Source organism: Palaemon carinicauda, chromosome 39 (genome assembly GCF_036898095.1).
Source record: "Palaemon carinicauda isolate YSFRI2023 chromosome 39, ASM3689809v2, whole genome shotgun sequence".
Taxonomy (NCBI): Eukaryota; Metazoa; Arthropoda; class Malacostraca; order Decapoda; family Palaemonidae; genus Palaemon; species Palaemon carinicauda.
In genome coordinates this window covers 28,940,939-28,960,704 of record NC_090763.1, presented here as the reverse complement: position 1 = coordinate 28,960,704, position 19,766 = coordinate 28,940,939, and the positions used below count along the sequence as shown (strand labels likewise).

Genomic DNA, 19,766 nt, shown 5'->3' with positions numbered 1-19,766 from the left:
TGTCAAAATGCCCCTTCCAAAATTCACGGAGGATGAGTTGAGTGCTTTCGGTCACTTCGAAGCATCTTCTGAACAGATGCTTCGTGTAAAGCTTCTTGAAGTTGGCAATTACTTGCTGGTCCATAGGCTGGAGGAGAGGGGTGGTATTCGGTGGCAGATAGACAACCTTGATGAAGGAGAACTCAGGATGTATGTTGGCCTTGAGGCCAGGAAGGTGAGCAGGGGCATTGTCCATTACCAGGAGACATTTTAGAGGAAGATTGTTCTCTTCTAAAAAATTTCTTGACAGCAGGACCGAAGCGGATGTTTACCCACTGTACCAACCGTGTGTCACACGATCGTACATAATAACGACATTTCATTTTGTGTATATATTACGCTTGTATCTTCGCTCTCCCCTCGCACTGATAAGAACCTGAAATAACATGTCTGTTTTTCTCACCGTTAACTGTTAACCGGTGCGGTGTCGGTTGAACATGAAATTGCCTGTTATGTCTTTTGTGCCCTTTTTGCCTGGAGTTTATGTATATAAAAACGGATGTTCTGTAATAAAGTTACTCAGTTGCTTTCATCCTGCCTTTGAGTCATAACCTTCTCTCGGCTCGTCACACTGGTGACCCCGGAAGTCGACTCGCTCCTCCCGCCTTCCACACCCCCCCCCCCCCCCCCCCCCGCCCCTCCGTCATTGGTACTATGGCGGACTCCACGGAAGTTGGCGCTGCCCAATTGAAACTTTCGTCGTTCGCCAGCGGAGGAGCGCTTGCTTGGTTTAAGCGTGCAGAAGTCCAGTTCCGCATCAAGGGCGTGACTCGCTCAACCACCAAAGCAGATTATGTTCTTGCGGCGATACCCGAGGACACCTTCCCATAAATATCCGACTAGCTTTGTGAACAAGGAGACACCCCAATAGCGTATGACGCCCTCAAAACATACCTTCTGCAGCAGTACTCGCCGTCGCCAGCCGCCCGTATAGCAAAGCTTTTTTAGCCCTCTCAAAAACCATTGGGGGACCAAAGGGGTTCACTCGCCCTCAGGGCAATGACCAGTATCGCTCGCCTGCAACCTGCCGCAGACGGCTTTCCTCGTGAGGTGAACCTACTTCGAGCCCTTTGGATACGCCATTTACCCGAACCTGTACGCACTGCCATACCCAATGTCGATAGTTTACCAATAAAAGACTTGATGACCAAAGCCGACGCCCTTATGGACAGCCACTTCACGACCTTCAAGACCTCCATCAGCGCCTCCAGTCCTGACAAAGAGGACGCCTATTCAACGTCAACCGAAGCTGACGTGAATGCCGTAGGACCTACATGCCTACCCCGTGTCGAGCTGGAGCGGCGACAAAGCCACCCATCACCCACTACTCGCTCGCGCCCCAACCAACGACTTATACAGCCACTTACTACCGCAATTTTGCTACTACCACTACAGAATTGGGGCAGCTGCGAAGAAATGTGCCAAGGATTGACAGTGGCCAAAAAACGTGTAAGTAGGCCATCGCTCGTGGCGGTTGCCTCCCGTGTTTCTAATCTTTTCTTTTTACATGATGCAGGTAGGGGCATGCGATTTTTGGTAAACACGGGTGCTTGTCGTTCTCTTTTGCCAAGGGAACTCTTCAGAACACGACGTAGTCTGTCTACGTCTGCCGATGTCCACCTGGTAGCTACCAACGGATCTGCGATACCCACCTACGATTACGAGAACCTCACATTATCGTTTGGAAATGGTAAATTTAATTAGAAGTTTCTCGTTGCTGACGTCACATTGCCAATCCTCGGTATGGATTTCCTCTCTCATTTCCACATTCAGGTTGATGTCATCCACTGACGATTGGTCAACGCAGACTTGTACTTGTCGACACCTCTTGAACCCGACCCCTCCAACCTCGTTCTCCACATCAGCCCACCCACGGATGCCTACGCCCACCTCCTCACATCGTACCCGGAAGTTTTCCATCCAGAACTTCGCCAAACGCCCACGGCTCCAGCCAAGCACAGTATTTATCACCATATCAAGACGACGGGACCCCCAGTCTTCGCAAAATTCAGACGTCTGTCACCAGAACGATTGGCAGCCGCCAAACAGACGTTCACCAAAATGGAGGAAATGGGCCTTTGCCAAAAGGCCTCCAACCCATGGTCGTCATCCTTACACATCATTCTGGAGAAAGACGGCTTCCTCCGTCCGTGTGGGGATTATAGGCGCCTGAACATGCAAACAGAACCGGATCACTACCACTTCCCAAACATCGCCGATGTGACCTCCTACCTGCACAAAGCGAAGGCTTTTTCCACGCTCGACCTCCTGAAGGGATATTATCAGGTGCCTATGAACCCAGAAGACATCCCCAAGACCGCCATCACCACTCCGTTTGTTACATACACCTTCAATTACTCCGGTTTTGGCCTTCGTAATGCTGCGGCCACTTTTCAACATCTCATGGATGGCATCTTAGGGGACCTCCCCTTCTCTTTATGTTATGTGGACGACATTACTTGTGTTCTCTTCATCAAAAGAGGAACACGTCCGTCACCTGCCCATCGTGCTCGACAGCCTGCAACAAAACGACCTTATAGTCAGGTACGCCAAGTGTACTTATGGTGCCAATTAAGTGTCTTTCTTAGGGCACCGCATCACTCCTGAGAGTCCATCCCCTCCCTGAGAAGGTAGCAGCCATTTAGAACTTCCCCACGCCCTCGACCATCAAAGCTCTGCAGGAATTCTTGGGTATGATCAACTATTATCACCGTTTTCTGCCAGCCATTGCCACCACTCTTGCTCCCCTCTATGCCTCCCTCAAGGGCAAGCCAAAAGACCTGAAGTGAGGTCCCCTTCAAGAAGTGGACTTCTGCAATGCAAAGAAGGCCCTATCAACTGCTGGAGCTCTCACTTTTCCTATCCCACATGCCCCTCTACTTCTCTACACCGATGCCAGCGACGTCGCTATTGGTGCAGTACTCGAACAGGTGGTCAACGGCTCGCCCTGCTCATTGGCCTTCTTCAGCAGAAAACTGTCCAAGGCAGAATCGGGTTATTCTACCTTCGATCGCGAATTGCTGGCAGTGCACTTGGCTGTCTGTCACTTTTGCCATTTCTTAAAAGGTACGCCCTTCGTCATTTGCACAGACCACATGCCTCTGGTGCACGCCTTTACTCGACAGTCTGACGTGTGGTCCGCCCGTCAACGCCGACATCTCTCTGCCATGGCTGAATACAATTGCACCCTTCAACACGTCCCTGGGAAAATGAATCCCGTTGCCGATGCCCTGTCAAGAAACACGTTGGCTGCTGTTCAACTCGGTTTTTATTACAACGCCTTGGCTGAAGCCCAACGACAGGATACAGAGTATCAAGCATGTAGGACATCCTGCACATCCCTCCGTTGGGAAGACTTCCCCCTCTGCGACTCCAACACCACCCTCCTCTGTGACGTCAGCACTTGTAGACCGCGACCTTGGATTCCTGCTTCCATGCGCCGACAGGTGTTTGATTTCATTCACGGCCTTTCACATCCCTCGTGCCGTCTACTGTACAGCTGCTGAAGACGAAGTTCATTTGACACGGTATTTCTAAGGATGCTAAGGATTGGATCCGCGCCTGTACTTCTTGCCAAACATCCAAAGTACATCGACACACGGATTCAGGAGTGGGCACATTTCCTCAACCTCAGCGTCGTTTCGTCCACATTCACATCAACTTTGTAGGCCCCCTACTCACATCACAAGGACATCGTTACATGTTTACCGTCATCAACCGCTCCACTCATTGGCCTGAAGCCATTCCCATGGAAACTGCAACGTCCGCCTCATGTACATCTGCCTTACTCTCAGGATGGATTACAAGATTTGGTATCCCTGAGCATATTACTTCTGACTGGGGTACCACCTTCACCTCTCAATTGTGGACATCATTAGCGAATCTCCTGGGCATCACCCTGCATCAGACAACTGCCCACAACCCCGCTGCCAAAGGAATGGTTGAACGTTTTCATCACACCCTCAAAGCAGCTTTAATGTCCCGCTTCAAGGATTCCAACTGGTTTACTCAGCTTCCCTGGGTCCTCCTTGGACTAAGGACCACTCCTAAAGATGCCCTCGATGTCTCGGCAGCTGAAATGGTGTATGGCGACCTGTTGGTTGTCCCTGCCGAATTTTTTTCTTCTGCAACCTCCTCCGACGATCTCCAGCGCATACGTCATGTCGTGAGAAAATTTACTCTAAGCCGCAAGACTTACAAGCCCCCAGCGAAGCATCACATACCGACAGACTTGCACTCTGCAATGCACGTCTTCCTACGCAACGACACTAGCAAGCCACCGCTAACGCCCCCTTACACGGGCCCTTTCCTTGTGATCCAACACAATCTGAAAGCATTCCTACTAAACATTCGTGTCAAAGAAGACTGGGTCTCCAAGGATCGTCTAGAACCTGCTTATCTCCTGCTAGATGACCCGCCTACAGTTCGCCTCTCTAGATCAGGGCGCCCTATTCAACATGTACAGTATGTAATTTTTAGGGGGGGGGGGAGCCATGTACTAACCGTGTGTCACATGATCGTACATAGTAACGATGTTTCATTTTGTGTATATATTATGCTTGTATCTTCGCTCTTCCCTCGCACTGATAAGAACCTAAAATAACATGACTGATTTTCCCACCGTTAGCTGTTAACCGGTGCGGTGTCAGTTGAACATGAAATTGCCTGTTATGTCTTTTCTGCCCTTTTTGCCTGGAGTTTATGTATATAAAAACGGATGTTTTGTAATAAAGTTACTCAGTTGCTTCCATCATGCCTTTGAGGCACAACCTTCTCTCGGCTCGTCACACCACTCAATAAATATGGTTCTCGTAACCCAGGCCTTGGCATTAGACCTCCAAAATACCGAGAGCCTATCCTTCGTGATATTTTATGCCTTGAAGGCATGAGGATTCTCTGAGTGGTACACCAGTAGGGGCTTAATTTTTAAGTTCCCACTGGCATTTGCACAAAATGGAAGGGTAAGTCTGTCCTTTATCGGTTTATGGTCAGGTAGTTTCTTTTCTTTTGCTGTGATATATGTACAACGGGGCATTTTCTTCCAGACAGGCCAGTTTCATCACAGTTAAACACTTGCTGAGGAATGTAGCCTTCTCTGGAAATTTATTTCTCAAACTTCTTGAGGAATTCTTCTGCTGGTTTCTTGTCAGAACTGGCCGCCTCTCCATGCCTGATGATTGAGTGAATACCAGTCCTCTTCCTAAAGCGATCAAACCACCCATGAGAATCCTTGAACTCTTAGGGGGCTTGCTGCGACGTTCCTTCGTCTCCGCCGTCTCTCTGGGCTTCCACGAGATTGGCGAAGATGGCGCTCGTCTTGTGCGAAATTACCGATTGCGTGAGTGTATCACCAGTGATTTCCTTCTCTTTAATCCATAGTAGAAGGAGTCTCTCCATCTCGTCGTTGATTGAAGTCCTTCCACTGGCAAGGACAGTCATGCCTTTAGAAGACTTACTTGCTTTAATGGCTCCCATGTTCTTGATGATAGTACCAATCGTTGACTGGTTACGGCCATATGTACTAGCGAGGGTAACGATGCGCATACCTTCTTCGTATTTCTTTATTATCTCCAGCTTCGTTTCCATAGTAATCATCTTCTTACTTCTCCCCTTAACATCACTAGCAATCTTGGGACCCATGGCTAACGAATCAAAGTTGGAATTAAGCACTAAAATGCACAAAAAATACGATATCGCAAGCACTCACACGAGATCAAGTCTTTACGAAACACACATGAGATTCTGAACTGAGCGCGCGATTAACAAAGAGAGAGAGAGAGAGGCTGCATCTCTCTTAGGCATTGTGGGAGGGATTTCGGCCAATAGCGTATTGGCATCTTAGTGACTCCGTGACGCCGACCAATAGCAGACCAGCTTCTTAGTGACGCATGCAGTGACGTATGAGCGTGGTGTGAGCCTAGTGACTGCACAGTCGTACACGTACCAACCGCCAAGTTGGAATTTTGGAATTCAATACCATAAGGTGGGGAAAATGCCGTAACAAGGGGACGAAAAAACATCGTATTCTACACCGTAACGTGAAAAAACGTAAGCTGGGGTCATCGTACCCCAGGGGTCCACTGTATATATATAGCCCAGTGAAGAAAGGAAACAAGGAAAAATAGAATATTTTAATAACAATAACATTTAAATAAATATTTCCTATATAAACTATCCAACCTTTAACAAAACAAGATCAGGAGAAATAAGATAGAATAGCGTGCCCGAGTGTACCCTCATACAAGAGAACTTTAATCCAATGCAGTGAAAGACCATGGTACAGAGGCTATGGCACTACCCAAGACTAGATAGCTATTGTTTGATTTTAGAGTGTCCTAATCCTAGAAGAGCTGCTTACCATAACTAAAGACTCTCTTCTACCATTACCAAGAGGAAAGTAACCACTGAATATTTACAGAGCAATAGTTAACACCTCGAAAGATGAAAATTTGTTTGGTAATCTCAGTGTTGTTGGGTGTTTGAGGACAGAGGAGTAAGCTATATATAAGGGAAAGGCCAGATTATTCGGTGTATATGTAGACAAAGGGAAAGTGAACTGTAACCAGAGAGGAGGATTCAATTTAGTACTGTCTGGCCATTCAAAAGACCCCAAACCCTCTAGCGGTAGTATGTCAACTGGTGGCTGGTTCCCTGGCAAACCTACTACCTATAAATATATAAATACATACACACAAACACACACACATGTAATATATATATATATATATATATATATATATATATATATATATATATATATATATATTCAAATATAACCAATATTTGAATAGAGAAAGAAGGGTAGGACAGAAAATGAATATGAGTAAAACCAGAATAATATTAAGTGTAAATGCAGAGACAACAAATATTTTTTCTGGATCTTTGTTATGCAGTGAACTAATAACGGCTGACGAGGATGGTGAATATATATATATATATATATATATATATATATATATATATACACATATATATATATATATATATATATATTCACATATGAGTATTTTTTTAGATATGTAAATATAAACATATAATAGAATTTGTGGTAAATAATTTTTATTAGATTACACTGTCAATGCAACATTCCTGATCTTTGTGTGTCTCTTTTCATATTCATTCTAGAAATCACGATCTCTCTCTCTCTCTCTCTCTCTCTCTCTCTCTCTCTCTCTCTCTCTCTCTCTCTCTCTCTCTCTCTCTGTCAGCAATGGTATGTTTTACTCAGCTGAATTTTCTAATAGTTTTAACCAACATTTCTTCGCCCCTTTTGCCTCATCTCTAACTTATATTATATCCCTTTCACAATTCATATAAACAGTTTAAGTGTGTTTCCTTCAATGGCAAAGGAATATGCATAATAACAATAGAATCTAACAAGGTATCGAAACTGTAAACACTTAGCTCGAGTGATAAGTTATTGTAGTGATTCTCATTTCAGGAAAATCATATCCATAACTTATACGTTATGTGCCTCGTAATATCGTAAATAGACGGGATAATCTTTAATGCATCGGTTCATGTATTTCTGTAGATGATAATCAATGATAAATGTAATAGGTGAATTAATGTTATTTTTTTTTTTTTTTTTTTTTTTTCCCTTTTCGAATAACCTTGCTGAACCATTGCCAGTTTAAAGAGCATAACCAAAACCTAATGATAATTAGTGATGCTTTTCCATTCCTAAGAAATACTTCCAATTATAATTCATTTCCTATGGTTCTTATAACAGCATGTGAACTGCAATTTCACAAGAATATTCCTGAAAATGTCTTCCTAGAAGAGAAATTCTCTCCCTTTCCCGGCAGGACATAAAGCCCCGCAGATCTAAGAAATGACGTAGGGGGACATTGCCTGAATTTTCTATAAAATAACAGTGGCAAATATATTTCCATATATATGGAATGGCCTGACACGACTCGGGGCTTCAAATCGCTTCTTTTGATGCAGTCATAAATGAATAAACATGGCGAACATAACCCTTATAAATTGGAGAATCTGTAGACACAATTATACTTCCAGGATTTCATTTGCAATCAAATGCGTTGCAAAATATTAAAGGCTTTGAGGTCTTTCGTCCTCAGAAGTTGTTTACTAAACTCCAGTTTGAGGAAACTAATTTATATATCGAAACGTATCTGGAATCATTGGGAATAAAAGACTGTATGTTTTGAGTTTTCAGATGAAAGGACATCATACTGTAATGAGAATTTACAGCTGTAAATATGAATTTTATTGTGATATTTCAATGAACGTTGGCATATTTTTTTCTTTATTGGTGTTGCACATGAGACTTTTCATCTTCTTTAGTATACTTAGTTAATGCTGCTTTCCTGGTTTTCCTTATTCACAACTTTGCTTTCCCGATTTTCCTTTTATCACAACTTTTCTCATACACACTTTATCCTATGACACAAAACACTGTGACTTCATTTGAGGAAATATCTATACTTGATTATGTGAGTGAGAAGGGGCGTTATTGTAAATCCAAAGACAAATTTATGAACTCTTGGCCATATTGGAGGGTGGAATAGCTATAAAACTAAATAAAAGTAAATAGCAAAGGTTCGAGGAGAGTTAACAACCACAAAATATCAGGAATGAATAGACAAAGAATATTGATTATAAAATAAGGTAAATTTTAAGGAAAAATTAAAATTATTTATTGGTAAGATATAAGTAATGTTTTGTGTTTAGGATCCTGATTGTGCCCAAGTGTCTCTGTGCTAATATGTTCCATAAAAAAGGAATATTGTAGTTATTCCTTTACCATGTATTTATACAAACTCACACAACATTAATGAAGATGGATTCGTTGATAAAAAATGGATATAGGCGTTTACACATAGTCTGACTTAGTAGTTATATTAGTCTCTCTCTCTCTCTCTCTCTCTCTCTCTCTCTCTCTCTCTCTCTCTCTCTCTCTCTCAGAAAGCAACTGCTTTATTTGGACGCAAGCAATATAACTGTAAATTGTTAGAATGGTGTGACAGAAATGGTGTTGTTTTAATTGAGACACAAAGGTTTTTTAAGCTTGGAACAGGCGATATTGATACAAATTGCTATGAAAACTAGGATGATAAAAACTATGATTTGCTAAATAGAGTTGGTGCGGTTAGGTTGCTAGATGCAATTTCATCTATATGCACAAACGACTTTCTCTGTTATAATTGGAAAGAAATCAAGTCAAATATATGTAATCTGAAAAATAATAGCTATAGGATTAATCATGTAAAGAGTAAAAGTAGCAACCTTATGATAAATCAGGAGGTAGAAGGAAGGAATAAAAATAGGTTACATTGAAATAGCTATCAACACTCAAGGAATAATACTCATCATCGAGGTAGACTTGGTTATGGTAGAGACCAAGCGCACTTTAGTTGTACAAATGGTAGACAAGGATATGATAGAACTAACAGAGAAGTTAACGACTACTATTATTCATATACCGAAAGAAATGGGTATGGGTGTTACAAATGTGGTGAATTTAATCACCACCAATCCGACTGTAGGTTCGACCATAAGGTTAGGTGTTACTCATGCCATGAATATGGACACAAAAGCAAACAATATCAGAAAAATATCCATTACTAGGACATAGGCCAAGATTTTCTAAAAATTGTACATATAAATGCCCAATCAGTACTTGGTTATATACTTGAAATACAGTTAATGCTAGAAGAACAAAAAATCGATATTTTATGTATTAGTGAGACATGGCTGTATCCTTATATAAGTGATACTTTTATTCATATACCTGAGTATAATATATATCGGGAGGATCATGGTTGAGTTGGAAGTGTATGTTTGTTTATAAGGAATTATTTGAAAGTCACCGAGCTGAAATTTGGGGTCGAAAAATAGGAGGGAGTGGAAGATAAGTGGGTCTCCGTCCAACATCGAAAATTTCCCTCTATTATTGTCGGGTGCGTGTACCGCCATCCTAAAGCTGCTGTTACCTCTTTAACTATATTTCAGATGTCTTTAAGGAAGTAATTTTACGCAATAAGCTTATTTTCATTTACTGGGATTTTAATGTTGATCTGTTAAAAAAGGAGAACAAACTGGGTAAGCTAATTAAAAACTTAAGATTTGACCAGATTGTAGATAAACTCACACGAATCACTTCTACCTCAGCATCCCTTATCGATCTAGTCATTACAAATGCTAAATATATGATAAGAAAATCAGAGGTAACCCCTAGCTCAATGGCTACTTATGTAGAATACCCATATTTTAACTTTGCTGAACGTTCGTAAACCGAAAAGGCAAACTATTTTTTAAACTTTTAGGTGCTTGAAAAATTACTCTCAAGAAACTCTTTGCTCTCTACTTATGAATAATGTTCACATATTGAATCAAATTTTAAGTACCGATAACGTAAGTAAGCAAGTAGAAATTTTAACCAATGTTTTCACATCCTGTGTAGATATGTGCGCACCTGTGGTTACTAGAGAAGTAACTCGTCCCCCTGCCCCTTGGATTTCTGATACTATAAAAGAGACGATAATGGTAAGAGATAACGTAAAAAAAAAACAACTAAAAAATCAAAGAGAAAATATTCAGCTTAGCGAAACTCATAAGGAACTGAAGAAAAAGGTAAACTCGATGTTAACTGATAGTAGAAAGCAGTACTACAAACAAGAATTTAAAAATGCTAAAGGTGACATGGCTGCTACGTGGAAGATTACTAATAATATGCTTTTCAATGGAATAAACAGCGATGCGAATAAGCTGAATTGTGATACCAAAGATGATTTGCAACGTAAAGCTGAAGAGTTTAACGAATTCTTTGCAGAAGTGGGGAGAAAGACCTTTGAAAAAACACAGGAAGAACTGCATAACCGCATGCCTTTGGAAACAGACCCTATTATCCCTCACAGTAGAGTCGATAGTTTTAAAACAGGGCCAGTGGACTGTAACACAGTAATTTTAGTCATTAAAGATTTGAAAGAAACTAACGCCTTTGGATCTGATGGTATTTATTCACGTTTCATTAGAGATGGTTTATGTTATTGCTTTTTACATTACGATAATTATCAATACATCAATTGTTACTTATTCATATCCAGACATATGGAAAATTCCCCATGTCATTCCGCTCTTCAAAAGCGGGGATGCCGACGATATCTCTAATTACTGTCTCATTTCCTTGCTACCTATTCTATCGAAAGTACTTGAAAAAATTATTGCAAATCAGTTAACCGAATTTTTAGAGGAAAATAAACTACTATGCATTTCAGACCCCGTGTTATACTGTTTTTCGTAAATATCTTCTATACAAACAACGGGATCAATGTGACATTTTGGCACAGCTTCTTTAACACAGTCCGCTAATTTATGACACTACACTGCGATGCCAAGTGTGTTTCATTAATGAGCTTACTCTTGGCTTTCAAGCATAAGTTGGCGAGAGCCGAGTAGGCATTAGGACAATGGATCCCCATGAAGTAGGTGTGACGCGTATAACAAGCACTCTCTCTCTCTCTCTCTCTCTCTCTCTCTCTCTCTCTCTCTCTCTCTCTCTCTCTCTCTCTAACATAGAAACCTACCACTGGTGCATGCTCCATTCATAAAGTGTATATATATATATATATATATATATATATATATATATATATATATATATATATATATATATATATATATATATGCGTTATGTGGTACTGTATATGTCATTTTATATTTAAGTGACACAACGTGAAGATAAAGGCGAGGGAGGGTAATGTGGAGGGTGATAACGAGCTAACGAGCGTGAATGATGGCAAACGTAGGTATATAGTTTGGTGGTGGTGAGGGGTTCGAGGATCCTGTCATAATAAACCTCAGCAGTGATGATGAGGATGACTTATTTTTGAAAAGTGACGAAGAGTGAAATAAAATGTATGCTATTTACTTATGTTTGCATCATTTGTCAAATCATAGATACCCGCTACCTGTCAAGGTCTACATTAAACTATTAAGTAAGCATCCACTTCCCTTACTTACAGCATCCACTTCCCTTACTTATAAAGCATTTATAAGTAAATGGTAATAATAATAATAATAATAATAATAATAATGATGATAATAATAATTGTAATAATAATAATTAATGATAAATCTTGAAATGATCACACTATTCCTCTAGCACCCACTTCCAACCCTACTCTTGGTCAAGATTCCTATATGTTATGAGTATTTAACAGAAAAAAAACTTATTACACGCGCCTTATTTTTATATGGATTAAGATAGGAATTATATCCATGAGAGAGAGAGAGAGAGAGAGAGAGAGAGAGAGAGAGAGAGAGAGAGAGAGAGAGAGAGAGAGAGAGAGAGAGAGAGAGAGAGTGCTTGTTATACGCGTCACACCTACGTCACGGAGATCAATTGTCCGAATGCCTACTCGGCTCTCGCCAACTTATGCTTGAAAGCCAAGAGTAAGCTCATTAATGAAACACACTTGGCATCGCAGTGTAGTGTCATAAATTAGCGGACTGTGTCAAAGAAGCTGTGCCAAAATGTCACATTGATCCCGTTGTTTGTATAGAAGATATTTGCGAAAAACAGTATAACACGGGGTCTGAAATCCATAGTAACCTCTTTAAGCCAACATGGATTCCGACCAAAATTGTCTACTGAAACAGCCCTGTTAAAATTATCTGACAAGATTTATGAAAATATAGACAACAAAAAAGTTTCCTTACTTTTATTACTAGATTTATCTAAGGCTTTTGATAGCGTGAATCATGACATATTATTGGAGAAATGTACGTTGATGAATATTGATCAGAGCTGGTTTAAGAGCTACCTTGAGAATAGGTTTCAGTCCGTCCGACTAAATGGTACTGTATCATCGAAGAAAAATATTCAATTCGGAGTATCTCAGGGATCAATTCTCGGCCCTATACTTTTCATGGTACATGTTAATGATCTCGTGAGATCAATACCTGGCTGTTTTATAGTTCAATATGCTGATGACACGCAAATTCTAATAGAAGGTGACATTAAGGATATAGCCGACATGATTTGTAAGGCAGAAGACACTCTAAACAGAGCTAAGATTACTTTTTGAGAAATGGCTTACTTTTAAATGAGAAAAAGATACAGTTTATCATTATTGGATCCAGGCAATATGTGTCAGATATTGGAGATGAGGTACAGATACATTTTAATGGAAATATAATTAAGCCAATGACGAATGTGAAAAATTTAGGTGTTCATTTCGATCGGTACATGAACTTTGACTGTAACATAGACGAAATGTATAAAAAGGTAATGGGTACTCTTATATACTTAAATAGAGTAAAAGATCATTTTGAGTCAAGTACTCGCAAGATAGTCGTCCAGTCACTAGCTTTAAGTTTTATAAAATATTGCTTAAAAGTTTGGGGATGTACTAACAAATCACAGCTACAAAGAGTACAAAAGCTGCAGAACTTTGCAGCAAGATTGGCTGTTGGCAACGTTAGAAAGTTTGAACATGTAACTCCACGTTTAAAGGAATTGGAATGTTGAAAATAAGAGACCAGTATACTCTTGACACGTCCACTATGGTATATAAAGCTTTAAATAATAAAATTCCAGATTGGTTATACAGTTTCCCACCAGTGTTTTTATTCAGTAATGTCACTACACGCCAAATGGATGATTTGTATGTTGCAAGACATAAAACTAGTATTGGCTCACGGTAAATCAGAGTCCGAGGTCCAGTGTTGTATAATGAACAGGCACGTGAAATAAAAGAAGCTGGCTATTTGTCTATTTTCAAGTCAAAACTAAGGAATTTACTTTTAACAGAGTCTTAATTGTTCTTTTAATTATTAGTACTTTGTTTTTAGATTTTAATCTGGCTTATTTTTATATCTTTTACTAACTGATACTTCATTGTAGTTTTTAAATCCAAGTATCCTAATTCAAAATGGGTTCTGAGTCTGTACATATTTGTTGTGACTTATTTATTGAAAATTTTATGACTATCTGATTTTTACTACATATCCTATCTTTTTAGAACTGTCTTCGTTTTTTTTATTGCCTGTACGTATTTTTATATACTTATTTATTGATAAATTATGACTATTGGATTTCTGATTGAAGCTCATTTTACCTATGACTGTCTACTTTTATATATAGTTTCAAATAGTTTCCTATGGTATTTATATTGTTGCCATTTTTACTGATTTTGATATTCTTAACCTATACCAAGTTTTATGTAAGAGTTAAATTCAAAATGTTTTATACTGATATGGCTACTTATGTAGAATACCCAATGTACAATTGGAAATAAAGGATTATTATTATTATTATTATTATTATTATTATTATTATTATTATTATTATTATTATTATTATTATTATTATTATTATTATTACTCTCTCTCTCTCTCTCTCTCTCTCTCTCTCTCTCTCTCTCTCTCTCTCTCTCTCTCTCTCTCTCTGAAGACACAAATTGCTACTATCCTTTACCTAGACAGACTCTTGAAATAGCCATATGAGGTATCTATAAATAAACCGGATAGCAGTAGTATGTTTCCGATCAGACTCGACTACAGTAATTGTATGTCTGGCAACTTTGAAGTATGAACAAATATTATCTTAAGACTATCCATAATATTTATGAAGTTTTGAATGGAATATAATGATTTCTCTCTCTCTCTCTCTCTCTCTCTCTCTTCTCTCTCTCTCTCTCTCTCTCTCTCTCTCTCTCTCACTCTCTCTCTCTCTCTCTCTCTCTCTCTAATGCATTAAAAATTCACCATTCACTAACGACAATGTCTACAGTGGCAAATAAAGTGATTATTAGAATTACTAGCAGCTTATTATTCTTAGATAATGCCTTCCATAAACTGTCAAGTAAAATTAATTAGTTTTAAATCGGTTTAGATTAATGGCCTGAATCGATTGTGTTCAATTGATTATTTCATATCAATTAGTAAATCAGATCTTTCAGGCAAGTTGACAAACTTCCAATTCCTATCCTCTATCTAAGATGGATGGCGTGATAGATGTGCTAAATTCTTGAGCCTGAATGAATAAAATATACCCAATCTAAGCATACTACTAAAGTCATTTTTCTTTGGAATTTAAGCCTATGGTTATTGGTATGATGGCATATGTAATTCATGAAGGGCTTTTCTATAGTAGAAGTTTACCAATTTTATTTCAAGAAAGTTAAACAATGTTTCATGTTAAAAAATGTCAAACTATGTTTCATGTTGAAAATGTCAAACTATGTTTCATGTTAAAAAGGTCAAACTATGTTTCATGCCAAAAAGTCACACTTTTTCATGTTAAAAACTGTCAAACTTTGTTTCATGTTAAAAAAATATCAAAGTAGGTTTCATGGTACAAAATGTCAAACTATGTTTCATGTTATAAATATCAAAGTATGTTTCATGTTAAAAAAAATTCCAATTATGTTTCATGTTGAAAATGCCAAACTATGTTTCATGTTAAAAATATCTAACTGTTTCATGCTAAAAATGTCAAACTATATTACTTGTTAAAAAATGTCAAACTATATTTCATGTTAGAAAGGTTTCGAAGTATATTTCATGTTAAAAATGTCAGATTATGTTTCATGTTAAAAATGTCAAACTAGGCTTCATATTAAAAATGTCAAACTATGTTTCATGTTAAAAAAGTGTCAAAGTCTGTTTCATGATAAAATCAATGTCAAACCATGAATCTTGTTAAAAACGCCAAACTATGTTTCAAGTTAGAAAATGTCAAGCTATGTTTCATGGTCAAAAAATTTCAAAGTATGTTTCATGATAGAAAATGTCAAACTATAATTCATGTTAAAATTGTCAAACCATGTTTTATATTAAAAATGCCAAACTATGTTTCATATTAAAAATGCCAAACTATTTTTCATGTTAAAAAAATGTCAAAGTATGTTTCATGTTAAAAATGTCAAGTTATGTTTCATGTTAAAAATTTCAAACTATGTTTTATGTTAAAAAATGTCAAACTATGTTTTATGTTAAAAAAATGTCAAACTATGTTTTATGTTGAAAAATGTCAAACTATGTTTTATGTTAAAAAATGTCAAACTATGTTTCATGTTAAAAAAGTCAAACTGTTTCATGTTAAAAAATGTCAAACTGTTTCATGTTAAAAATTTCAAAGTATATATGTTTTATGTTGAAAATGTCGAATTATGTTTCTTGTTGAAAAATGTCAAATTGTGTTTTTGCTAAAGGGTCAAACTATGTTTCATGTTAAAAAATGTCAAACTATGTTTCATGTTAACCCATTACTGCCCGATTTTTTTTTCTTAATTTGTTTTATTATTTAAGTTTAATATGTGTATTTATATGGTATTATCATATATTTGATGCTTTTTTCATGATATTTGTCCATATATAGGACCTACTATATATGGTAGGTTAGGCAGATAAGGGGTACACATTTTTATTGCGGAGACTATTTTCTATAATAAAATTTTATTGGTATTTTTTCATTACAAGGAGGATGTATTAGAAACAAGACACTCAATAATAATGCGTTTATTACGTAATACAAAGAAATATTGCAGTTTACTGCTAAAATTTGTTGCATTTGTAAGCCCTATTACTTTTGCACTTGCTGACAGTATTTGAATATGTGAAATGGATAATAATTCTTACTTCTACAAGTGAAATGTTTAACAGAAAATTGTGATACTGTAGAATAAAATAGAAATAAAACTGGTTCATACTATAGAGAAACTTCATTCTTACTTAAATTTTGAGATAAATTCAGTGATATCACGCAATAAACCAGATACTATAATTAGCAGTGTTCTAAAGAGCACGACGATGATACTTAAAGTATTTCACACACAATGGAACTCCACACTTCATACACTCTTGCGAAGGACGAGATTTGCAAAAGATAAGAGCACATTTCCATGCCTATTTTCTAAGGGGTTCGACGAGGTGACTAATATTGTCATAACGTACATCTGGAATAACCCGAGATGACTGTCTTGGCCGGCCTATTCCCACACGTGAATCTGCCTGCTGAAGGTATGTCCTTGCAATGTAGCGGTTGAATGACAACAGTGGAAAGCTGCTTTCATCAACACGATGCAGAAGCCAGCAGTTTCATTCTAATGGATATACGGTAACAATTGATAGTTTTGGTCCATCCTATCAGTGCCACCCATGTGCCAGTTGTAATTTACCGATGAGATAAGGTCGACTTACACTAATTTTCTTTTTGTCCTTTGCTGACCATCGAGATACACTTTCCAGAGGATAAACAGGAGAAATATTTGATACCACTGAAACTACTGCATTATCCTTCCAGTGTACCAACAAGATCTTGTGAATACCATCCACAACAACATCCGTATCTCCTCGAGGAACCTTCTTCATTTCGTTTGTGGAGTTTATAGGACAAGTCTTCGGAATTCTGTTGTCCTTTATTGTTCCAGTTGCTCCATAGTTTATCTCTCGTAGGTGATTTACTAAAGGTAAACTTGTGAAGTAGTTGTCGAAGTAAAACCTATCTTTGATATGACTTGGTAGTTTTTCGAATAAAATCATCAAAGTGCCCCCACCTTTTCCAAACCTTTCTTCATAGTGACGATTCAACCCGAAGTCTGTCCCTTGGTATACATCAAACGTAGCTAAATATCCAAGTGGAGAATTTAGGCACCAAGCTTTAAATCCAAATCGCACAGGTTTATTCCGAATGCACTGTTTGCATCCATGCCTACCAAAATATTCTATCATTGCTTCATCATGTGATGTATGTTGATCCATAGGGTAAGTTATGGACAATTTAGTGTTCAAATGGTTCATTAGAGGTCGGATTTTTGCCAGTTTGTCATCCTTGTTTAGTGCCTGATTATCAGTGAATTGCAGAAACCGTAATGTTTCTTAAAAATCTATCACGTGACATTGCCTTAGCAACGAGTTCGACTCCAACATCAGCATCCAAAGACCAGTATAAGCGGCGACTTAGTAATGTGTGGTATCCTGAGAGTATGAGAATGCCAAAGGCCACTCGCAGTTCCGAAACAGAGATGGTAAACTGTGCATTTTTCTCGCAAGCATACCTGCAAGATTTCTTGGCAATCATGTTCATTATATCTTCATCAAAGAAATATTCAAATTTCTCCACAGGTGACTTTCCCTTCAAATCTATGGCAGGTGGCGGTGTTTCATACTGTGTTTGATTGACTGAAAATCGAATATTAATTTTTTTTTTTCAGTTATATTCTAGAGACGTCTTTTGACTTTTTTTTCCTTTTCTTTGATTCTTGCTGCTCCTCTGCACATTTGACATTACTGTTTTCCACTTCATCATCATCTTTGCCTAAGATTCTCCCATCATGAAAGACTGCTTCAGCAGAAGCTCTTAGTTGATTGGAATTTAGATTGTCAGCTAAGCCACCCTCATCTTCTTCCAACGAGTCTAAATCAGAATCCTCTCTGACTTCGGGAGGAGTAATAAAAGTGGCAACAGGATCCTTTTCTTCTTCATCTAAATTGTCCAGTATTTCCTGTAGATTCAAACTTCTGAAAAGAAAAATTAGAATTTTCAATGATAAAGTAAAATAACGAAAGAACCAGAGGAAAAGGAATAAAGAGAGAGAGAGAGAGAGAGATGAGAGAGAGAGAGAGAGAGAGAGAGAGAGAGAGAGAGAGAGAGAGAGAGAGAGAGTTTTGTCTTATATCATGTAAGCTGAAAATTCACTAGTAATATAGGACAACCGAAAAATATTTACTCATATATAATGAACTTTTTAGACACATGAAAAACAAAATAACTTACTTCTTACGTTGGTCCATTCTGCTCAGATAGTAACAGGGAACTGAAAGTTTGAAACTACCAAGGCATTGTTAGCTGGAAAGTCACTTCACCAGCGACAAGGTATGTATCCAAGGACCGGAAAATAGCGAACAAGCAGTTTATTCTAACGAAGAACAACCAATCTGCTTTAGGGAGATACTTTTCTAAGATTTTTCCTGTCCGTTCCATATTTTGGCTTCACATCTGCCTGACCTACTATATACTGTATAGTAGGTAATGAAAAATAGCCTGTAATATTTATGCTTCAATATCTATCTCAATTTCTGATATATGAATTGATTCATGGTTTTCAGTGTCATGATATGTATCAGTATAAAGATGTTTAATGAAATTGTATAACCATGAGCTCAAATCAAAACTGTGAATATATAAAAACATTCCACATATCTTTTGTATTTTGTCAAAAAGTAGAAAAATATGGATACTTCAAAGAAAAACTCCTGTGTATATTATTGATTAGATTGAAAAGAACTCAGGAATATGCAAAACAATAAGAAAAACATAAAATATTGGGGTGTAATTTGTCCTAGCAATTGTACTACTATATATAGTAGTATAGTATATAGTATAGGGGTCAGGCGTTAAGAGGTTAAAAATGTTAAGCTTTGTTTCATGTTAAAAATGTCAAATTATATTTCATGTTGAAAATTTAAAATTGTCTCACGTTAAATAATGCCAAATTTTGTTCCATGTTAAAAATGTCAAACTGTTCCATGATAAAAATATCAAGCTATGTTTTATGTTAAAAATGTCAAACTATGTTTCATGTAGAGAATGTCAAATTATGTTTCATGTTAAAAATATTAAACTATATTCCTTGAAGTCAAGAAAGAGGTGAAGAAAGGTACACTGGATTTGCCATCTACTGGGATGATCTTAATACTTTCACAGATTCCTTGTCTGGAGATGAGAGAATTTTGAGGAGATAAATTACCTGGGG

General features: G+C 37.9%; 2 protein-coding genes across 2 annotated transcripts; both read right to left on the bottom strand.

Moving 5' to 3' along the window:
* Positions 1 to 17,157: 17,157 nt before the first annotated feature.
* Positions 17,158 to 17,772, bottom strand: LOC137631311 (piggyBac transposable element-derived protein 3-like). Its single transcript, XM_068363089.1, has one exon. It carries the CDS (start codon positions 17,770 to 17,772, stop codon positions 17,158 to 17,160), a length of 615 nt encoding a protein of 204 aa, XP_068219190.1.
* Positions 17,773 to 17,936: 164 nt separating this feature from the next.
* LOC137630829 (uncharacterized) lies at positions 17,937 to 18,832 on the bottom strand. The gene is made up of 2 exons (XM_068362377.1): positions 18,788 to 18,832; positions 17,937 to 18,531 (listed from the first exon to the last, which is right to left on the bottom strand). Exons 1-2 carry the CDS (start codon positions 18,802 to 18,804, stop codon positions 18,225 to 18,227), a joined length of 324 nt encoding a protein of 107 aa, XP_068218478.1. The 5' UTR covers positions 18,805 to 18,832; the 3' UTR covers positions 17,937 to 18,224.
* Between the last annotated feature and the right edge of the window lie 934 nt (positions 18,833 to 19,766).

What these genes read in the sequence shown, in the direction of transcription:
- LOC137631311 (XM_068363089.1), bottom strand. Translation starts at nt 17,772, where the DNA reads ATGGATCAACATACATCACATGATGAAGCAATGATAGAATATTTTGGT.